Genomic DNA, 23,296 nt, shown 5'->3' with positions numbered 1-23,296 from the left:
AAACCCACCATTAAAAATTGATGGGGTTTGCTTTTAAGTGATAGAGATACATGTTTGTAGATACATCCATGTAGAGATATGTGTTTATGAAATATATAAATATATAAACACATACACATATACACACAGAGAAACAGGAAGCCCTGTAGGATATATACCAGATGTCCACAGTGGTTACTAATTCTTAGTGGTGGGATAGTAGATATTTTTATTTTGCTTGTCTGTGTTTTCTAATATTTCTACAATAATTTCTTTCCATATTATAAAGCAAATACAATAAAAGTTTGTAGGCAGAACGGGTTTTTTTTAATGAATAAGGTTTTAAAACAAAGGATATTTTCTTTATTAACATTGTTTGAAGAGCTTAATCCTTTAATTACTACTTTAGAAACAAATAAAATATCTAAACCCTAACTCACTAGCAGCCCTTAAAATGCTTATGAGGATATTCTACAGGAATTTATAGTTTTACCTTAAAACTCATCTCATTCAGCCATTGTGGTAATGTGTATATTTTCAGCTATTGTCTATGCAGGCATTAAATCTTACAAAAACATATAAGGCACTTTTCCCTATCATTTTTTAACAATAATTTCCTTTGTTTCTTTTAGTTATTTTGACACCACCTGTCTTAGCAAGCTTAGGTTCTAGGCCACCAACACCTACTTAATTTTTTCATAAACTGTGGTCTTAATGATATTTTAGATAAATTCTGGAGCCTCCAAGTTACCATGACTATTATATCTGTTTTTTACACATTGAACTATTACACATTTTCCCTTGTAAATGTAAGTACGGTTAGCCCTTGAGCAACATAGCTTTGAACTTCATGGGTCCACTTATACTCAGATTTCTTTCAATAAATATATACTACAGTCCTGGACTAACCACGAATGGTTGCATAACCACAGAAGTAGAGAGAGGGCGGATTTTGAGCTGCTCAGAGGGCGGGCACCCTTATGCTGTTTGGGGCCAACTGTATTTCAGTACTGATTTCACTGTGCCATCGTCTTAATTAGAAACTTGATTTTTTTTTTAGACAGGTGGTATTTTATCCCATTTCACAATTATGTACCTTCTAAAACTGTAGAATTTTTTTTCTGATTTCTCTGCTCAAATTCTGAAACAAATTCTTAAGGTATAGCTGGAGACAATATGATTAATATTTCAGGCACTTGTTGTTTCCTCTTACCTGTAAAGGGCATGGGAGTCAAAAAAAAATCAGAGGACTGGTCCCTTTTTTGTAAAAATATACTCAACGTGATGGTTATATCCTACTTCTTTCACTTAACAATAGAATACTTCATGAATATAGTTTTAATAATAGTGTAATCACACATTCACTGCTTTTTACCAAATTTATCTATTTTCTTATAAGTAGACATTTAACATTTCCTTTTTCACTTGTATGAATGTTGCTGCAATGTACATCTCTTGCATAAGCCATTTTTGGTGTTTCAGATTATTTTTCTACATGTATTCCCAGGATTGGAATTACTGAATCAAAGGCAGCGAGCATTTATTGTTTCTGATACGTATAAAAAACTTTCCAAAGATGTCACTCCAGTTTACCCACCTTCCAACAATTAATGTGTTCTTTCATTTCACCTTTCCCAACATCGACATCTTTACATTTTTGGAAATTTGTTCAGTGAAAAGTACTGTTTGTTGTTGGTGTTTTGTTTTTGATTTCACATTTCTTAGTGAAGTATTAATACCTCCCTATCCTGTGTACCCTAAAAACTTAGCTCGTAGTAAGCATGCATTTTAAAGTTTAAATGTCTTCTATATAAACAAGTTTATATCCCCCAAATCAGAAATAGTCACATATTCCTGGGGGAAAATGTCAGTGCAAATACAAACAGGGCAATGTCAAGGTTTGTAAATATTAATCATGGTTATAATTGGAGGGCAGTTTTATTATTTTCCTTCAAAGTTAGAAAATTGTTTTATGGAAGGATATTTTCTCTTCTACTAAATTTAAGTGTCTCTTCTGAAATTATATTTCTCCTTATCAGGAAGTTTAGCAGTCCTAATTGTTATTTCAGACTCTTGCGCTGCTGAACCAGTTTAAATCTAAACTCACTCAAGCAATTGCTGAAACTCCTGAAAATGACATTTCTGAAACAGAAGTAGAAGATGATGAAGGATGGTAAGGCCTTTGATTTCTTTATATTAACTATGAACAAATGGACTCAGAGCAGAGACACTGTTAAAACAGTTCTATTATAGCATCTTTTTTTTCAGACTTTACATTCAATTATATCCTCATCTTATATGGTCTCAACCTCCTTTTACTCCACTTCAGTTCAGTAAGCATAATGCTTTGTGTATTCCCACTGTTGTATTATCCAGTAGAATATACACAGGAAATATATGACACTATCCTTGCCCTAAATACTTGTCTAATATCATGGGAGAGATAAGACTCACGTTTAACAACTAGAAAACAGTCTTAAAAGATTCCGAGTCATTAATTTTTTTACACTTTCCCACAAACACTTTAGAACTCGTTAGTCCATTTCATAATCCTACTAAGTTCCTCTTCAAATTTATGATCTCCTGGATCCTAGCAATACATACACAGTTAACTCATTTTTATCTTTGGATATTTTTCAGTTTTAAAAGACACTGATAAGAAATAAAGAGATTAATGTCCTGTGCTTTAGCACTTTATCCTATATTGGAGGGAAAAAAAAAAAAGAATTGTGCTTTCTCTTATCATTCTCCCCTGTCCTCCAGTTGACTTCACATGTAGTATATTAGGCCTCCCCACACCTAACTGCCTCCACCTCCCAGGACACCCTGGCTCAGGCAGGTTGCTGCAAGCAAGCCAGTGGTCACCCCCACACATGACTCACTCTCTGGAGCCTCTGCACTGTCGCAGTGTGCCATCCCCCCAACCCAGAATCTAGCCTTACTCCCCTCTGCCAAACAGCATCTCTCCCCCTTTCAAAACACTGTTCAGCACTCCCATGCTCCAGGAAACCAGTCAGCAAGATTTGTTGAGCACTCACAAATCTAGAGGGTGGAGGAAAGAGGGCTGGAACACACATTTAAAAGGACATAAAAACACTTGCTAAGAAAACATTTAAGCAAGTAAGACTCTGCAACTATATCTAACTTTAATCAAAAGGACCAGGTGATGATGAGTTGAATGGGATGAAAGCACTTGTGTATTTCTCAGTCTGTAATTTCTGTATGATTTGGGTTATGATGCCAAATGTTTGTAAAACCCTAAGTCTCTTATAATAGGTTTCTATTGCTTATGTGTATTTGCTTATACTTAAATTCAAAGTTGCTTAAGACAGAAGCTGGCTCATCCCATAGTTCTTTGCCAAAGGTGAAGGCTCAGTGAGTGGTGAGTGACCCACAGAGATAAATGCACATTGCACAGAACTCTCTGTTTTTTTGTATGACTGGACAGGTTTAGTTTTATTTTGGATTCCTTGAATGTCTCAAAATATCTTGCAAATGTTTCGGGTTCAGCCACCACACAAAAAAAGTGTTTTGCCAAGTCCTCTTCCTCTTATTTTTGAATCCATATGCATTTTTTAAGGAAATATGATCCATGTGTTTCTGATTCATTTACACTTAACTCCTCAAGATGGTGTTTTGTAAGAGCAGTTTGATGCCCAATAAGTTTTTTTAACCTTTTTATAAGCCATTTAAGTCCTTTTTTATTGAACAGGAAAGTCACCAACAAATTTAAACCCAGAAATTTCATTTGAAACTCATAACCCACAGGATTCAAATTTACTTTCAACTTGGCAAGACCATTTAACTTCCCAAGGTTCTTCCTAGTCCCTTGGTTCCATATCCTCTCATTTTGAATCCCTCATTAGCATCAGATATCAATAGTGTTTTTGAAAGGGTCATTCTTATTTTTGATGTGATTTCACAATACAATCAATATTCTAACACCCTCATTAGAAAGTTAAAACAAATGGGAAAACTTCACCAGATTGGGGGTGGCGGTGGGAATAATCACAGGTCAATGATATTGGCTAGTTCTCCGTCTAGGAAACAAAAATAAGTGGTAAAGGAAGAGGCATTAGGATAAAGGAACCATAGCCAGGTCTTCAAGGGGTTCCTTTCTGCTTCCAATTAGAGTCACCTAACCAGAAAGTCTGGAGAAGGCAATGGCACCCCACTCCAGTACTCTTGCCTGGAAAGTCCCATGGACGGAGGAGCCTGGTGGGCTGCAGTCCATGGGGTCACGAAGAGTCGGACACGACTGAGCGACTTCACTTTCACTTTTCACTTTCATGCATTGGAGAAGGAAATGGCAACCCACTCCAGCATTCTTGCCTGGAGAATTCCAGGGATGGGGGAGCCTGGTAGGTTGCCGTCTATGGGGTTGCACAGAATCAGACACGATTGAAGTGACTTAGCAGCAGCAGCAACCAGAAAGTCAGAAGTCTACACTATGTACCTACACACTTTTTGTATTTTTTTTTAATCTAACATCTAATTAAAATATATGGGGCTCTTATCTACCGCCTTTCTGTTGCAGTGTAAACTATTGAAATTTTGTAACCTGATAAGCAATGGCATCACTTCTGATCATAAATAAACCAGTATGAACCAGTTCAGCTTTATCAAATCCCTGGTGATTTAGATCATCTCTCACAAAATATATTCCACTAGGAAAAGATGTCTTATATTCAGAATGATTTATAGCAAATCTTATGAGTGCATGGCATATGCATGTGTGTTATGCATAAATTACGTGGTTCCCAGACTGTTCTGTGGGCCACGCTTGCCACTTTTCTAAGGAGTGAAAGCCAGCCAGTGCTGTGCTACACTGTCAGGGCCTGTCAGCTGAGGTAAAATGATTGCTTCTGAGACATTTTTATGTGTCCGCATGAGTGACCACACATTGAGGGATCATTTTCATTTTCTGTCAAGATAGAAACCATTACCAATTTGTTATGTTTTCTTTTACTTGGCAAACTGTTCTATTCGCATTTTTGGCCGAGCTGCTGTATTGGCATGGTATACAACAGACATTTGGGTACCATTCAGCTGCGTTCTACTTCTTATGCAAAAAAAAGTGGGAAAGGGAGAGAAAGAAAAGAAATATGATTCTATTGTAAACACCGTATATGGTGTTTGATAATTATTCCCAGATTTCACTGTCTAACAAGGCATTTAAGAAAGTGTTATTAGTAGATCTAAGCTGAAATGCGTGATAGAAATTTTTCACTCAGAACGATTAGCATTCTTCCTTTGTCGGGATATAGACTGCCAATATTTGATAGTGGCAGTGATGGGCACCAGATTCTAGTGTAGCCGCTAAAGGAACCTCTTTGCCATGACATTCCTTCTTCCCATCCTACATCCCATAACATCACACACTCTTCTAGATATAGAAACCAACTTCAAACATGGATTTTATAAAACCAATTAGATACATAGCAGGAGTTATCAGCCAAAGGATTTGTATGACCATGTAGATGAAGTCCATATGCCATTTTGAGTTTAGTTAGATAAAGCTTGGTTAGCTCCCAAAAAAGTTTTGAGAGTTGTATCTGACAAGGCAGTAGGGAGACTTATAAAAAAACAGAAAGCCACCTGCTCCTTATGCAACAAAATTAGCATTCCAAGAGGAGGGGAAAAATTAAGTCTATGAGAGTAGACTGCGGTCTTGTGAACATTACCTATTCACTACTGTGTTCCATTGAAACTTCTTTCCAGATGGTTAACATAACACTTCACAACAAATACTAACGCATATATATGGAATTTAGAAAGATGGTAACAATAACCCTGTGTACAAGACAGCAAAAGAGATACTGATGTATAGAACAGTCTTATGGACTCTGTGGGAGAGGGAGAGGGTGGGAAGATTTGGGAGAATGGCATTGAAACATGTAAAATATCAGGTATGAAACGAGTTGCCAGTCCAGGTTCGATGCACGATACTGGATGCTTGGGGCTGGTGCACTGGGACAACCCAGAGGGATGGTATGGGGAGGGAGGGGGGAGGAGGGTTCAAGATGGGGAACACATGTATACCTGTGGTGGATTCATTTTGATGTGTGGCAAAACTAATACAATTATGTAAAGTTTAAAAATAAAATAAAATTAAAAAAAAAACACAAATATACATGATAAAATAATAAACAGTATAAACATCTATCTGCCTTCATCCCTTTTTCTCTTCTTCTCTCTCTCCCTTCACCACTTTCCCTTAGTACACACAATATTCAATAATATAAGAATAGGAAAACACTAACAATTCAATGGTTGCCTTAAGTAAATTGGAGAAGGAAATAGCAACCCACTCCAGTATTCTTGCCTGGAGAATCCCAGGGACAGAGGAGCCTGGCGGGCCACAGTTCACGGGGTCACAAGAGTTGGATATGACTTAGCAGCTAAACCACCATCACCACCTCAAGTAAAGATTTTATTATATAAGGAAAAGATATTCACTGTAGAAAAACCAGAGTATAGATTCCTCAAAAGAAGTAAAGTAAATCACCTGTGATCCCAAACTCAACAACAAGTGGTATTAATTTATGCATGTATATATGCCCTTCCACATACTTATGCATAATTTCAGCAGAAATGAGATTATATAATGCTACAGTCTTATAATTTGCTTTTTGTCCCCTCAGCTATGTATAATAAATACTTTCCCTTGTGATATAAAACTTTATGATGTTCTGTTTGTATTCTGTATTGTGGCCATATAGTATTCCCTTAAATGCTGAACCACGTTTTACTTGGTCAGTTCCTTGTTGTTGGATGTTTAGGCTCTTTCCAGTTTTTATTATTATACACAGCACTGTAATGAACATCCTTATATCTGTGTCACTGCCAGTTTTCTCAGGATAAATTTCTAAAACTGGAGTTGCTTAGTCAGTGGGTATGCATGTTAGACTCTGCTAAATATTTTCAAGTGGCCCTAGCAAAATGTCATTCCAATTTATACTCCTAAGTAAATATCTTTTTTATGACTTGTTTTTAGGACTGTTAGAATTGTAAGAATTAATTATGGTACTTTGCAACGCTTAGTGAAAGAGTATAACATTTCAGAAGAAATGCTTTTCCCTTGTAAACTTTTAAAAAATACTCAGTCTGGTTTGCTTCTGTTTTTAATTTATCAATAGCTGGTACATATTCCAGCATAACTCCTCAAGATTGTCAGCTCCAAGTATCCTTGTTCTTGGTTCTGAAAAAGTCTTCAAGATAATCCTTTGTGTTAGAACTTTAGGATCTAGAATTTTTTTCCCATTTTATTGTTACACTTTGGCTTGCATTAAAAATCAGTTTTGTCTATCAGCCAGACAGTTTGTTTCTGCTAAAGACTAGAGTTCTGAGAACCACGTTAGCATAGCGTAGAAGCAACAAGTACCAGTTGTCTTGAGTATCCAACACAGTGAAAATTTAATAATGTAGATGTTAAAAAAAGATTAGAAACTGTTAGACCAATTTGGACCTCACTATAAGATACCATTAAAGGATATAGCCTCATTTCATTCCTTGTACTAGCAAAGCTATAAACACCTTTTATATGTAATACTAAATTACAAATGTAATGCATACTGTGTATGATTTGGTCATGTGTTGAATGAAAGGTGCTGTGACAACAAATGAATATTTTAATTATATTCCCCACTTCAAGCAGGACATTGCCAGGCAAGGGTAATAACTTGGTGTTAGTTCAGTTCATCGCTCAGTCATGTATGACTCTTTGCGACCCCATGGACTGCAGCACGCCAGGCTTCCCTGTCCATCACCAACTCCCAGAGCTTGCTCAAACTCATGTCCATCCAGTCGGTGATATCATCCAACCATCTCATCCTCTCTTGCCCCCTCCTCTTCCTGCCTTCAATCTTTCCCAGCATCAGGGCTTTTTCTAAGGAGTCAGTTCTTCACATCAGGTGGCCAAAGTATTGGCGCTTCAGCATCAGTTTTTCCAATGAATGTTCAGGACTGTTTTCCTTTAGGATTGACTGGTTTGATCTCCGTGAAGTCCTAGGGTCTCTCAAGAGTCTTCTCCAACACCACAGTTCAAAAGCATCAATTCTTTAGTGCTGAGCTTTCTTTAGGGTCCAGCTCTCACATCCATACATGACTGCTGGAAAAACCATAGCCTTGACTATAGGGACCTTTGTCGGCAAACTAATGTCTCCGTTTTTTAATATGCTGTCTAGGTTTGTCATAGCTTTTCTTCCTAGGAGCAAGCTTTTCTTCCAAGATAAGATGAGGGCAAGTCCTTCTACTCCACCATCTGTTCAGCCGTCTGAAAGTGAAAGTCACTCAATCATGTATGTCTCTTTGCGACCCCATGGACTATAAGTCCATGGAATTCTCTAGGCCAGAAACTGGAGTAGGTAGCCACTCCCTTCTCCAGGGGATCTTCCTAACCCAGGGATCAAACCCAGGTCTCACAGATTGCAGATGGATTCTTTACCAGCTGAGCCATCAGAAAAGCCCAAGAATACCGGAGTGGGTAGCATATCCCTTCTTCAGCAGATCTTCCCAACCCAGGAATCAAACCAGGGTCTCCTGCATCGCAGGCAGATTCTTTACCTGCTGAGCTTCCAGGGAAGCCAAGTTGGTGTAGGCAAACACAGATGCAGCTATAAGGAGACTATGAGGCTAATGAAAGCCCAGATTAGCCACCTAAGAGATCTTTACCCTTGAGTGATAAGTAGAACTGCAGGTCTCAAACTATTGGTCTCTGGGCCACTTTTATACTCTTAAAAAATTTTGAGGACCCCAAAGAGCATTTGTTTATGTGAAATATATTTATTGATATTTACCTTATTAGGAATTAACAATAGAAATTTTAAATCACTTCAAAATAACAATAATGAACCTATTACATTTAACGTAAGTAATGTACTTTTATGAAGAATAATTATATTTTCAAAGCAGAAAATAATTATATTCTCAGCCGCAAAAAAACTGAAAAGAGTGGTATTTATTTACATTTTTTCATATCTCTTATGTCCAGCATAACAGGAAGAGCTGGTTCTCATATCTGCATTCCACTCTGTTTTGATCTAATACATCATGTGTTCTCTGAAAATTTTCTCTGCACGTTCATGAGAGGATGAGAATAATTAGGATAAATAATGTCTTAGTATTCATAGAAAATAATTTTGACATTGCAGGCACAGTGACCCCCAACATTTTGAGAACTGCTGAGTTCGAGCACCTTTAGTCGTTGTGTGTGTCACAGTGGTCCTCATTTATCAGAGGGTATGACCCAATCTGTAGGTCCTGGGAAGCTTTATTCCAGATCCTGGTTTGTGATCCTTGTTCTCAAGTGGTACCAAAGTGGTGCTTTCTGAAGTAAATGTGCCCAACACGTTGACCTAGACTTGGTACTGTTGTTCTTGTTCAGTCACCCAGTCGTGTCCGACTCTTTGCGACCCCATGGACCACAGCACACCAGCCCTCCTTGTCCTTCACCATCTCCCGAAGTTTGTCTAAGTTCATGTCCACTGCATCAGTGATGCCATCCAGCCATGTCATCCTCTGACGCCCTCATCCTGCTTCTGCCCTTAATCTTTCCCAACATCAGGGACTTTTCCAGTGAGTCAGCTATTCTCATCAGATGACCAAAATACTGGAACTTCAGCTTCAGCATCAGTCCTTCCAAAGAGTATTCAGGGTTGATTTCCCGTAAGATTGACTGGTTTGATATCCTTGCAGTCCAAGGGACTCTCAGGAGTCTTCTCCAGCACCACTGTTCAAAGGCATCAATTTTTTGGTGCTCTGCCTTCTTTATGGTCCAGCTCTCACAACCATATGTGACCACTGGGAAGACCATAGCCTTGACTATACAGACCTTTGTCAGCCAAGTGATGTCTCTGCTTTTCAACATGCTGTCTAGGTTTGTCATCGTTTTCCTGTCAAGAATCAATCATCTTCTGATTCATGGCTGAAGTCACCATCCACAGTGATTTTAGAGCCCAAGAAGAAGAAATCTGTCACTACTTCCACTTTTTCCCCTTCTGTTTGCCATGAAGTAATGGGGCCAGATGCCATGATCTTATTTTTTTCATATTTAGTTTTAACCCGGCTGTTTCACTCTCCTCCTTCACCCTCAAGAGGCTCTTTAGTTCCTCTTTGCTTTCTGCCATTAGAGTGGTATCATCTGCATTCTTGAGGCTGTTGAGTTTCTCCTGCCTATCTTGATTCCAGCCTGTAACACATCCAGGCCGGCATTTCTCATGATGTGCTCAGGGTATAGGTTAAACAAACAGAGTGACGGCAGACAGCCCTGTCGTACTCCTTTCTCAATCCAGAACCTATCAGTTGTTCTATACAGGGTTCTAACTGTTGCTTCTCAACCCATGCATGTTTCTCAGGAGACAGGTAAGATGATCTGGTATTCTCATCTCTCTGAGAGCTTTCCACAGTTGGTTATGATCCACACAGTCAAAGGCTTTCACGTAGTCAATGAAACAGAGGTAGATGTTTTTCTGGAATTCCTTTGCTTTCTCTGTGATCCAGCAAGTGTTGGCAATTTGATCTCTGGTTCCTCTGCCTTTTCTAAACCCAGCTTGGTTGTCTGGAAGTTCTTAGTTCGCCAAGATTTTAAGCATGATCTTGCTAACATGGGAGATGAGTGTGATTGTCTGATAATTTGAACATTCTTTAGTACTACCCTTTGTGGAAATTGGGATGAGAACTGACCTTTTCCAGTCCTGTGGCCACTGCTGGGTCTTCCAAATTTGCTGAAATATTGAGCGCAACACTTTGATAGTATCATCCTTTAGGCTTTTGAATAGCTCCACTGGAATTCCATCACCTCCACTAGCTTTATTGGCAGCAGTGCTTCCTAAGGCCCACTTGACTTCACTCTCCAGCATGTCTGGCTCTGGGTGACTGACTAAACCATCGTAGTTATCCAGCTCATTAAGATCTTTTTTGTACAGTTCTTCCGTGTATTCTTTCCATCTCTTCTTGATCTCTTCTGCGTCTACTAGGTCTCTACCGTTTCTGTCCTTTACTGTGCACATCTTCAGGTGAAATGTTCCCTTGATATTTCCAGTTTTCCTGAAGAGAGATCTAGACTTTCCCCTTCTGTTGTTTTCCTCTATTTTTATGCACTGTTCATTGAAGAAGGCCTTCTGGTCTCTCCTTGTTATTCTTTGGAACTCTGTGTTTAGTACCTTTCCCTTTCCCTCTTGATTTTCACTTCTCTTCTTTCTTCAGCTATTTGTAAAGCCTCTTCAGATAACCAGTTTGCAACAGGTCCTGCATACAGGTTTCTCAGGAAGCAGGTAAAGTGGTCTGGTATTCCCATCTCTTTAAGAATTTTCCACAGTTTGTTGTGATCCACACAGTCAAAGGCTTTATAGTAGTAAATGAAGCAGATGTTTTTTTAAGGATTCTCTTGCTTTTTCTGTGACCCAGTGGATGTTGGCAATTTCATCTCTGGTTCCTCTGCCTTTTCTAAATCCAACTTGAACATCTGGAAGTTCACAGTTCACATATTGCTGAAGCCTGTCTTGGAGAATTTTGAGCATTACTTTGCTAGCATGTGAGATGAGTGCAAATAGTTTGAACATTCTTTAGCATTGCCCTTCTTTGGGATTGGAATGAAAACTGACCTTTTCCAGTCCTGTGGCCACTGCTGAGTTTTCCAAATTTGCTGGCATATTGAGTGCAGCCCTTTCACAGCATCATCTTTTAGGATTTAAAATAGCTCAACTGGAATTCCATCACCTCCACTAGTTTGTTCTTAGTGATGCTTCCTAAGGCCCACTTGACTTTGGACTCGAGGATGTCTGGCTTTCATCAAGAGGCTCTTTAGTTCCTCTTCGCTTTCTGCCATAAGGATGGAGCAAGTATCTTTTATTTTGTGGATGCAGTCACCATCCACAGTGATTTTGGAGCCCAGGAAAATAATATCTGTCACTGCTTCCACTTTTTCCCCTTCTGTTTGCCAGGAAGTGATGGGACCAGATGTTATGATCATAGTTTTTTGAAAGTTGAGTTTGTTTTTTTAATTTTTTAATGAAGGATAATTGCTTTACAGAATTTTGTGGTTTTCTGTCTTACATCGACAAGAATCAGCCATAGGTACATTCATGTCCCCTCCCTCCCGGAACTCCCTCCCATCTCCCTCCCCAACCCACGCTTCAGCTTCAGAGCCCCTGTTTGAGTTCCCTGAGTCATACAGCAAATTCCTATTGGCTATCTGTTTTATATATGGTATTGTGAATTTCTATGTTACGCTCTCCATACATCTCCCCTTCTCCCTCCCTTCCTCCTACAGTGTCCCACAGGTCTGTATGTCTGAAGTAAGTCAGAAAGAGAAATATAAATATCGTATACTGACACATATATATGGAATCTGAAGAGATGGCACTGATGAATTTATTTTCAGGGCAGCAATGGAGAATGTTGAGTTTTTAAGTCAGCTTTTTCACTCTCCTTTTTCATCTTCATCAAGAGGCTCTTTAGTTCCTCTTCACTCTCTGCCATTAGAGTGTCATTAGCATATCTGAAGTTGTTGGTATTTCTCCTGGCAATCTTGATTCCAGCTTGTGATTCATGCAGCCTGGCATTTTGCCTAATGTACTCTGCATGTATGTTAAATAAGTAGGATGACAAAATACAGCCTTGCCATATTCCTTTCCCAATTTGGAACCAGTCAGTTATTCCACGTCCAGTGCTAACTGTTGCTTCTTGACCCATATACAGGTTTCTCAGGAGACAGGTAAGGTGGCCTGGTACTCCCATCTCTTGTTACGAATTTTCCAGTTTGTTGTGATCCACAAATTCAAAGGCTTTAGCATAGTCAATGAAACAGACGTAGATGTTTTTCTGGAATTCCCTTGCTTTCTCCATGATCCAGGGAATGTTGGCAATTTGATGTCTAGTTTTCTTTCATTTTAGCAGTATATATTTAAAGTTCTTCCATGTCTTTTGATATTTTTTATAGCTCTTTTCTTTTTAACAATGAATAATGTTCCATTGTCTAAATGTAGCATAGTTTATTTATCCATTTACCTACTAAAGGGTATCTTGGTTGCTTCCAAGTTTTGACAGTTACAATTAAAGGTACTATAAACCTCTATGTGTAGGTTTTTGTGTAGACATGTTTCTGGATAAATACCAAGGAACCTGATTGCTGTATTGTATGGTAAGAGTACGTTTATTTTTGTAAGAAATTGCCAAACTATCTTCCAGAGTGGTTGTTTCATTTTGTATTCTCACCAGCAATGAATAGGATTCCCTGCTCTATGTCTTCAGCAGTATTTGGTGGTGTTTTGGATTTTGGCCATTGTGATAAGTGTGGTGGTGGTTTAGTTGCTAAGTCGTGTTGACCCTTGTGACCCCATGGACTGTAGCCTACCAGGCTCCTCTGTCCATGGGATTTCCCAGGCAAGAATACTGGAGTGGGTTGCCATTTCCTTTTCCAGAGGATCTTCCTAACCCAGGAATTGAACCCAGGTCTCCTGCATTGCAGGGATTCTTTACTGACTGAGCTGTGGAGTAGTATCCAGTTGTTGCATGATCACCAGAGCTTCCCTGGTGGCTCAGCTGGTAAAGAATCTGCCTGAAATGCAGGAGACCTGGGTCCAATCCCTGAGTTGGGAAGATCCATGAAGAAGGGAATGGCTACCCACTCCACTGTTCTTGCCTAGAGAATTCCATGCACAGAAGAGCCTGGCAGGCTGCAGTCCACAGGGTCGCAAAGAGTTGGGCACAACTGAGCAACTAGCACTTTCACTTTCTTTTTACCTTTCTCAATGACCTGTGATGTTGATCATCATCTTGTTTGCTATTTGCCATCTATATATCTACGTTGGTAAGGTGGATACTAAGGTTTTTTGCTCACTTTTTAATTAGCAAACAAATCAATTTTCTAATTGTTGAGTTTTATGAGTTCTTTGTATATTTTGAGTAACAGTTCTCTATCAGATGTATCTTGGGCAAATATTTTCTCCTAGTTTGTAGCTTGTCTTCTCATTCACTTGACATTGTCTTTCACAGAAGTATTTTAATTTTAATGGAAGTCCAGCTTATACATTTTTTTTCATAGATCACACCTTTGATACTGTATCTAAAATATCCACTGTCATGTAGGTTTTCTCCTATGTTATCTCCTAGGCATTTTATACTTTTTACATTAGGTCTATGATCAATTTTGAGTTAATTTTTGTGAAGGGTGTAAGGTCTGTCTAGATTCAGTTTTTGGGGTGGTTTTTTATTTTTATTTATTTATTTTTTTTGCTTGTGGAGTGTTTATGTTTCCATAGACTTTCTGTTTTGAGATATCTTCAGGGTTACTTTAATGTGAAATCTCATTTCTTTTAAAACCACTTGTTAAGTATACTTTTAGCCAATTATCAGTTATTCAGATTAATCAGTAAGATTACACAAAATATCTGACAATCAGTAAGTATACATCCTTTTTATGGTTTTTTGTTTTTGCTCTTCTACTGATAGTGGACTTCCCATGTGGCACAGTGGTAAAAAACAAAAAAATCCACCTGCCAATGCAGGAGATGCAACAGGTGCAGGTTCAGTCCCTGGGTTGGGAAGATGCCCTGGAATAGGAAACGGCAACCCCCTCCAATATTCTTGCCTGGAAAATCCCATGGACAGAGGAATCTGGCAGGTTACAGTCCATGGGGTTGCAAAGAGTCAGACCTGACTGAGCACACAAATACATACACACTGGTAGTAGGAGATTAAGGTGGCTCTGGATCCCACTAATTCATTCTTAAAGCAAATATTTACATGTGCTACATTTCAGGCACCCTGCTATCTTCCCTCATTCAAACCTCCCAAGAGCCTCATAAGACTCTAAGGTTAGAGAGCAACTGTGGTGGATTTATTTCTAACTCTATCAGATAGTTAGTATTACTTTCATCCCATAAATGAAGAAACTGAGGCTCAAACAGATCATTTGTCCAAGATCACACAGTAATAAATAGTGAAGCTGTCAGTCACACTTAAGAGCCCATCCTGCCTCCAGAACACCAGCTCCTCTCAACAGTCATTTGAACATGAAGTAATAATCTGCAGGATGAGAAGAAATCATAATAATTAGTAGGATGAGTATGACTTTCAGAGACTTTTGATTCCAAATAATAATATCTGTCTTCTGGAGCTGGTTACAGAGTGTATCACCCTTCTCATCTTTGGAATACTTTCCATGTTCCTTTAAAAAAAAATACATTCATGGAGGCTGTCTGTAATGCCATATATTGAATCATTTCCTAATTATACAGTGGGCTTTTAAATTATAGCACCTGGTTCAAATCTCTCCTCTCACAATGACTGCAGCAAGCAGCCTCTCTTGCAAGCCTCAATTTCTTCACCTGTAAAATAGAGATGACAATACATACCTCAGAGTTATTATTAGAGTTAAATGAGCTAATTAATGTAAAGTAGTCAACAGATTGCCTGACTCTTAGGAAATGCTCGGGAAATGTTAGGTGTGAGAGAAGGAGGGTGCTTGGTACCAGGGTAGTATTGATAAAGCCTGCCAAATTACCCAGACAACACAAACTAAATAAACTGGCAAAATGTTAGCTATACAGTCCTCTCATTGTAATAACCTCAAAGAAAAAATAACATAAGGAAAAGGCAAATGTTCATTTACTTATGTTATCTGTGACCTAGAAGGAATGTAGACATAGTCATTAAATTGGCCAGTAGTGCTCAGTGGTTCTATTCTAAAATCTGTTGAGAAAAGGGGATAAGTATAGTCAAGCAGGTTCTTTAGCTGAATCCAGATTATAAAATGCTTAAGTGGACAGAGTTCAGCTAATGCAAATATGGCATTCATAGAAAAAGAGGGGGAAAGTGGGAATACACAGTCATAGATTGTAGACTCTCTCCAGAAACTCCCCCCCGCCCCCCCCCCCCACAACGGACAGCATTTTGGAACAAAGAAAACTATATAGGCATAAGCAGTTTACTTCTATTGAATAGTAAGTTTAAGGGACTTCCCTGGTGCTCCAGCGGCTAGGACTCCGAGCTCAGAGGGCAAGGGGCCCAGGTTCAGTCACTGGTCAGGGAACTAGATCCCACATGCTGCAACTAAGACCCAGTTTAGCCAAATAAATAAATAATTTTTTTTTTCTTTTTAGGTCCTTGGGATTAGTACAATGTAGTTAAAAAGTCATTTCTCAATGGTAGTTTCAAACAGCAATAAAGCCAGTAGAAAATGAGAGACTGGAAGTTGCCATTGTACACAGGCAATCAAGAAATTCTCAGCAAACCATATCTGAAGTTATATGATGCTTAAAGCAAGATAGAAAAACCCAAGTAGTAGGATTTCAGGCAAAATTTAAGGAAAGACTATACATAAATTGTACATAGTCTTGTTTGTATTTCTCTAAAGGCAGTTTTAAACAATGTGTCATTTTCTTTCATAAGAAAGAGTTTTGTTGTTTGTCATTCAGTCGATCTCAGTCATGTCTGACTCTTTGTGACCCCATGGACAATGAATTATAAAACATTGAAAAAGAAAAGAAAAAATCATTTTAATCTTATGTCCCACAGGTAATCATCACTATGCTTTTGTCTAGACTAAGAACACTCACCTTTTTATTATAAGCCTTTCATCAGTGAATAATCCAGTAGTTAAAATTTTGTGTATCCACTGTTATTTCTGAGGCTAAAGGAATTTAAACTGCTGAGCCAGGTATGCATTTTTTTATTTTAATTGAGGAATATTTTACAGATTAAAAAATTCACAGTTCTAATTGTTCATTTTTAGAATTTTAATAATTATATACAGCCATTGTAAACACCACCAGAACAAGATCCAGAACACATACAATACCCCAGAAAGTTTCCTCATGCCCCTTTTCAGCCAGTCACCTCACCCAACCACTCTCTGATTTCTGGCAGCTCAGGTATGCCTTTGATGACACTTTTGCTGGATTGAATTCCAGAAAATTGAGTCATCTATGCCTGTACAGCAGTGTATGAAGTTGCTGGGTTCTCCATACTCTAGGTATTATTTATGTATGTGCTGTAGTATATCCCAGGAAACAGATACAGTAGTCTTTGCCAGTTTCTACTCTGCATTATTTTCTGTTTCTTTGTTTACCAGTAAAGTGAACTTGTTAAATATGTTAACTAGCCGTTTATATTTCATTGTTGTTTTGGTGATGGTTAGTTGTATACTCTAAGATGATTATACATTTCTTATTGTTTTACAAAAGCTCTTAAATATTAAGAATGATATTATTTGCTTTAAATATTTTTACGAGTTTGTTATTGCCTTACAGTTTGTTTGTAGAGGTTTTTGTTTTGTTTTGAAGAGTTTTAAATTTGCATTGCCAAATCTGCCAATCTTTTTCTCCATGTTTTCTGCCCGGTTTCATCTTTAGGCCTTTAAAAATCCCAGGATTATAAATACCTAGTTGTATCTTTCTCGAGTAATTTTATGGTTTTATTTTTAATTTTACATCTTTAATCTATCTGGAATTGATTTGGTGTTTTATATTAGGTTAATGTTACAACTTTTTTCCCCTAAATTACTAATCTCCACAATTGAATAGTCCTATGTTTCCCCACCGACATTAAACATGTCCTTTATGATGGAATAGGTCTTACGTACATTTTTGGATCAGCTTCATTATTGTACATGGATTTTTCTATCTATTCCTGTGTCAGTACCTCAATACTGTAGCAGTGTAATACTATTTAATATTTGGTAAGCAAGTTGGACTTTATTGTTCAACATTTTTATTTTTACTGTAAATGCTTAAACAACTGGTTAGTGTGCTACGTTCTTATTTTGTTTTAGTTAACCACACCTGGAGAAACCTTAAGACAGTTGACCATGAAATCAGTAAAAAGCCCTCATTATTTAACAGGTGGCCACTACCTGAATTGTGGCCCTAGAGCCAAGAAGGAAGTAACCAATCCTAGGCAAACCCCCTCCCTTCAAAGTAATGGAAAAGATTGCGTGCAGAAAATAAGTAGTGTGAGGAATAAAAAGAACAAAATCTAGGATATTTGATTGCCATTTTCTATTATAGGTATATAAAAGTTTTTATGAGAAGTTTGATCGGAATTTTTCCATCTCCGTGGTGCTGAACACAAAGTTGAGCACAAAGGCTCAACAAAGGCAGAAGGCAGACAGTTCTCACTCATGTTTTATAAGGCGTGAACTCCAAGGGCATCTAGGGTGGCCATGCATAAACGCAAGTCACAGAACTCACTTCCAAAGACATTCACTAATAATCTTTCTACCACCTGACATTTTGGACTATTAATACCCTTTTTCTTCTCTGGCAGTAGTGGATAATCAAGTTACATATAATAATAATGTTCTGTTCTTTGTGTTCAGATAGTTCACTTGACCGTGATAAATAAAACAGTGGGCTTGAGCTATTTTTCTAAGTAGAAGTAAACCATAGTAAGAAGTTAACTTTTATTGAATATTTTCAAAACACCTATCTTTTTTAAACCTGTAAGTTTGATATTGTTCTTAGGCCCAGATTCTATGGGAAGAATCTGAGGCACAGAAAGGTTACCTAACTTTGGTCAAGATCTCATAGCTAGGAAGTGGTAGATTTCAGAAATAGCCAATCATGTTTGACTCAGTGATTTGATTCTGTTTGTTTTCAAAAACATTACCTTGTTTGTGATTTTGTATTTCAACAATGCATATTTTTCATATTTCTAATAAGGCAATATTGTTTCAAACTGTAGTAACTAGGTCAGACAAGTGACTTCAGGACTTTAATTCTTGATCAAAAATTGTCTGACCATCTTTAGATCATGGAAAATGTTAAATTCATGGCCCTACTATTATAATCCCTATATTATTTGAAGAATTATAATTCAGCAGGTTACTCAAAATGTTGTTTAACTTGAACAAGAAGTACCTGTGATTTATCTGTAATTTTTCTTAAAAATATAAATAGAGTGGTTGATTATGGAGTTTGAAGTTAGACCTGATTTTGAATGCTACTTTGGAAGTTTACTAGCTGTGTGATCTTGGACAAATTATATATCCTTTCTTAGACTGTTCCTTAAAGTGTAAATTGGGTATAATAAGAGTACCTTTCTGATAGGTATATCTGTGGATTAAGTGAAATACTGGTTTTGAAGGATTTAGCACGGTGTCTGGAACAATCAGTGCTCCAGAAAGTATTTTATTCTCATTCAGTGTTGTCCCTGATATTTTTAAGAATTCATTTGTCTATGTTTGACTACTGTCAGTATATTGAGATGATGATTGGAATTTATAGCATTTCTATAATATTTGACAGTTTTTGTGACCTTTACCTAATTAGCCCACAAGTTACAGTGTTTAGTTTTTATTGTAATTCTTAATATTCTGAGAAAAATTGATATCTGATATTTTTATGGTAAAAGCGTACTACCTCATAAATGAAATGTTGGGGTTTTTTTCCTTGATGCCAGTGCTGGAAAGAAATTAGGGGATGGGGTTTCACTGGTAAATACAATTTAAATATAAAGCAGAATATCATTATTTTGGAGATTATACAATTATAAGCTCAGTGTAATGTGAATGTTTTCCTTCCATTTCTCCCTCTTAACCAAGTTCTAAGGCAGTAATAAAATGAAGAGAGAAGGAATATGATTATAGACCAGGTTCCCTATTTAGTGTTCATTTTATACAAGACTATAAATAATGCTGCTGAAGACCAACATGGTTTTTTATAAATAAGTCTTTGTCAGAGTTGCTGACCCTGGAAAGGTGATTATTCAAATTGTAATAAGCCTTCTGTCCAATCCCTGAAGTTACCTCTTTTTCTGCCCTTTTCTTCTGGATGAAGAAGACTCTTCTGTGTTTACTCTGCTTTCATGTCTGCTCCGAAATAAGTTTCTATCACATTAGAGAAGTTTGCTTTGTTCATGGATTTGTCTTGACACAGGCAGATAGCCATGTATCGCAGCTGCTTACCAGGCCTTTTTGATTGGGAAAGGCCCTCTTCCCTATGTTTTATTAGTTCACAGACCATATATTAGAAGTTATTGGCAAGATGACACAAACAGATGGAGAGATAGACTATATTCTTGGCTTGGAAGAATCAATATTGTGAAAATGGCTGTACTACCCAAAGTAATCTACAAATTCAGTGCAGTCTCTATCAAACTACCAATGACATTTTAGAACTAGAACAAAAACTTTTACAGTTTATCTGGAAACCCAAAAGACCCCAGATAGCCAAAGCAATCTTGAGAAAGAAAAATGGAACTGGAGGAATCAGCCTGCCTGACTTCAGACTATACTACACAGCTAAAGTCATCAAGATAGTGCAGTATGGTAGTAGCACAGAAACAGAAATATAGACCAATGGAACAAGATAGAAAGCCCAGAGATAAACCCACACACCTATGGGCACCTTAGCTTTTACAAAGGCAAGAATATACAATGGAGAAAAGACAGCCTCTTCGATAAATGGTGCTGGGAAAACTGGACACCTACATGCAAAAGAATGAAGCTAGGACACTTCCTAACACCATACACAAAAATAAACTCAAAATGAATTAAAGACTTAAATGTAAGGCCAGAAACTTAGAGGAAAATATACGCTCTTCAATATGCATCACAACAAGATCCTCTAGGACCCATCTCGGAGAGTAATGGAAATAAAAACAAAAATAATCAAATGGGATCTAATTTAAACTTAAAGCTTTTGCACAGCAAAGGAAACAATAAATAAGATGAAAAGACAACCCTCACAATGGGAGAAAACAATTGAAAATGAAACAACTGACAAAGGTTTAGTCTTCAAAATATACAAGTATCTCATTCAGCTCAATACCAGAAAAACAAACAACCCAATTAAAAAAGTGGGCTGAAGACCTAAATAGATATTTCTCCAAAGAAGGCATACAGATGGCTATTAAAACACATGAAAAGATGCTCAACATCGCTCATTATTAGAAAAATGCAAATCAAAACTACAGTGAGGTATCACCTCACATTGGTCAGAATGGTCATCATCAAAAAATCTATAAACAATAAATGCTGAAGAGGGTGTGGAGAAAAGGGAACACTTTTGCACTGTTGATGGGAATGCAAATTGATCCAGCCACTGTGGAGAACAGTGTGGAGATTCCTTAAAAAGCTAGGAATGAAACTACCTTACTCCTTGGAAAGTTATGACCAACCTAGATAGCATATTCAAAAGCAGAGACATAACTTTGCCAACAAAGGTCCGTCTAGTCAAAGCTATGGTTTTTCCAGTGGTCATGTATGGATGTGAGAGTTGGACTGTGAAGAAGGCTGAGCGCTGAAGAATTGATGCTTTTGAACTGTGGTGTTGGAGAAGACTCTTGAGAGTCCCTTGGACTGCAAGGAGATCCAACCAGTCCATTCTGAAGGAGATCAGCCCTGGGATTTCTTTGGAAGGACTGATGCTAAAGCTGAAACTCCAGTACTTTGGCCACCTCATGCGAAGAGTTGACTCATTGGAAAAGACTCTGATGCTGGGAGGGATTGGGGGCAGGAGGAGAAGGGGATGACAGAGGATGAGATGGCTGGATGGCATCACTGACTCGATGGATATGAGTTTGGGTGAACTCTGGGAGTTGGTGATGGACAGGGAGGCCTGGCGTGCTGCAATTCATGGGGTCGCACAGAGTCGGACACGACTGAGCAACTGAACTGAACTGAACTGAATGGAACTACCGTATGATCCATCAGTCCCACTACTGGGCATATACCCTGAGGAAACCATAATTGAAGAAGATACATATACCCCAGTGTTCATTGCAGCACTATTTACAATAGTGCTTGGAAGCAACCTGGATGTCTATGGACAGAGGAATGGATAAAGAAGTTATGGTACATATACATAATGGAATATTATCCAGCCATAAAAAGGAATGCATTTGAGTCAGTTCTAATGAGGTGGATGAACGTAGATCCTATTATACATAGTGAAGTAAGTCAAAAAGAGACATACTGAAATGTTACACACATATATATGTATGGAATGGCTCAGCAGGTAAAGAATCCTCCTGCAATGCAGGAGACATAAAAGACATGGATTCAATCCCTGGGTCAGGAAGATCCCCTGTAGAAGGAAATGGTAACCCACTCCAATATTCTTGCCTGGAAAATCCCATGGACAGAGGAGCCTGAGAGGCTATAGTCCAAAGGGTCACAGAGTCAGACAAAACTGAATATGTACCCATTGTGGAATCTAGAAAGATGGTACTGATGAACTATCTGCAGGGCAGCCTTGGAGACAAAGACAATAGACAACAGATTTGTGGACACAGGGCAGGGAAGGAGACGGTGAGAAGAACTAAGAGAGGAGCACTGAAACATATACATCATCACATGTATAGATAAAAATTAGATAGCCAGTGGAAATTTGCTCTATGATGGTGAAGCTCAAATCTGATGCTCTGTGACAACCTAGAGGCGTGGAATGGGGTGGGAAGGAGATTCAAGAGGAAGGGACGTGTGTATACCTGTGGCTGTTTCGTGTTGATGCATGGCAGAAGCCAACACAATATTGTAAAGCAATTACCCTACAATTAAATAATTTTTTTAAAGTTACTGCCTGAGCAGTTGGTTAAATCTCATGGCAAGTGTAAAAATACATATTACAGATTTATTCTGGAAAGCCTCTTAAATCTTTCCACCTGTGTCCTGTTGAGTGTGAAGCATGCTAGATAGTCCAGAAAGCCAAGAAACTGCTTTCCCATGTTGCTGAATATATTTTAAAAGTTACATATTTTATATTTGCCTCAACAATATGCAGTATTTATTAAAGACACTCTATAATATTGTGGAATTTCTCTTTTTCAACTAAAGGAAACAAAATACATTTTTAAAGCCAGCTTTTCAGAATTCTAAACTAAAGGAGAAATACTAATATTCATTCAAAACTCAGAACAAAGGAAGTTTTCCCATGTGAACAATGAACAGCAAAAGAAAACCCACTGGCTTTCATCCTTGTTTTCTTTTTCAAAGGCCAGCGTCTATTTTCCTCTTTGCTTGGTTTACCTAGTGTTCTGTTTTACTATATTTTGCTTATTCCTATTTTTCCTCCTCTGTCAGTTTCCAAAACTCTTGAGTTTTGGACATTTCTATCTGCATTTTTCTATGCTTCCTTTAGTCACTGTTTCTCTACCCCTCTTTGAGTTTTCTTACATTTTTTTCCTCCTAGTTTTTTTGCTTTTTAGTCTTTTCTGTTTCTCAGGCATCTGTCTTGTGCCATCCTGCTCTGCTGTTCATAAAGAATGCTAGTGACCTCATTTTCCAGGAATTCTTTTTAAACATACATACTTCGGTCTTTGGACTCATTTATGTTTTGTCTGTCTCTTCCTATGAATTACTATGATCTCTATATAC

At 37.9% G+C, this 23,296-nt stretch overlaps 1 protein-coding gene across 3 annotated transcripts in view; it reads left to right on the top strand.

Annotated features, from left to right (window-relative positions):
- CWC27 (CWC27 spliceosome associated cyclophilin) overlaps positions 1-23,296 on the top strand; it is a 250,746-nt gene that overhangs the window by 215,238 nt on the left and 12,212 nt on the right. For 2 of the 3 annotated variants that reach the window (XM_045163649.1, XM_006074131.4), the window contains one exon: positions 2,049-2,152. The exons of the other annotated variant lie outside the window; for it this stretch is intronic. In XM_045163649.1, the coding sequence (XP_045019584.1) occupies positions 2,049-2,152 (104 nt within the window). The remainder of the gene's footprint in view (positions 1-2,048; positions 2,153-23,296) is intronic. 3 annotated transcript variants of the gene reach the window in all.

The sequence above is a fragment of the Bubalus bubalis genome, chromosome 19 (genome assembly GCF_019923935.1).
Source record: "Bubalus bubalis isolate 160015118507 breed Murrah chromosome 19, NDDB_SH_1, whole genome shotgun sequence".
Taxonomy (NCBI): domain Eukaryota; kingdom Metazoa; phylum Chordata; class Mammalia; order Artiodactyla; family Bovidae; genus Bubalus; species Bubalus bubalis.
Note: the sequence above shows the minus strand (reverse complement) of the source record. Positions and strands in the feature narration are given on the sequence as shown.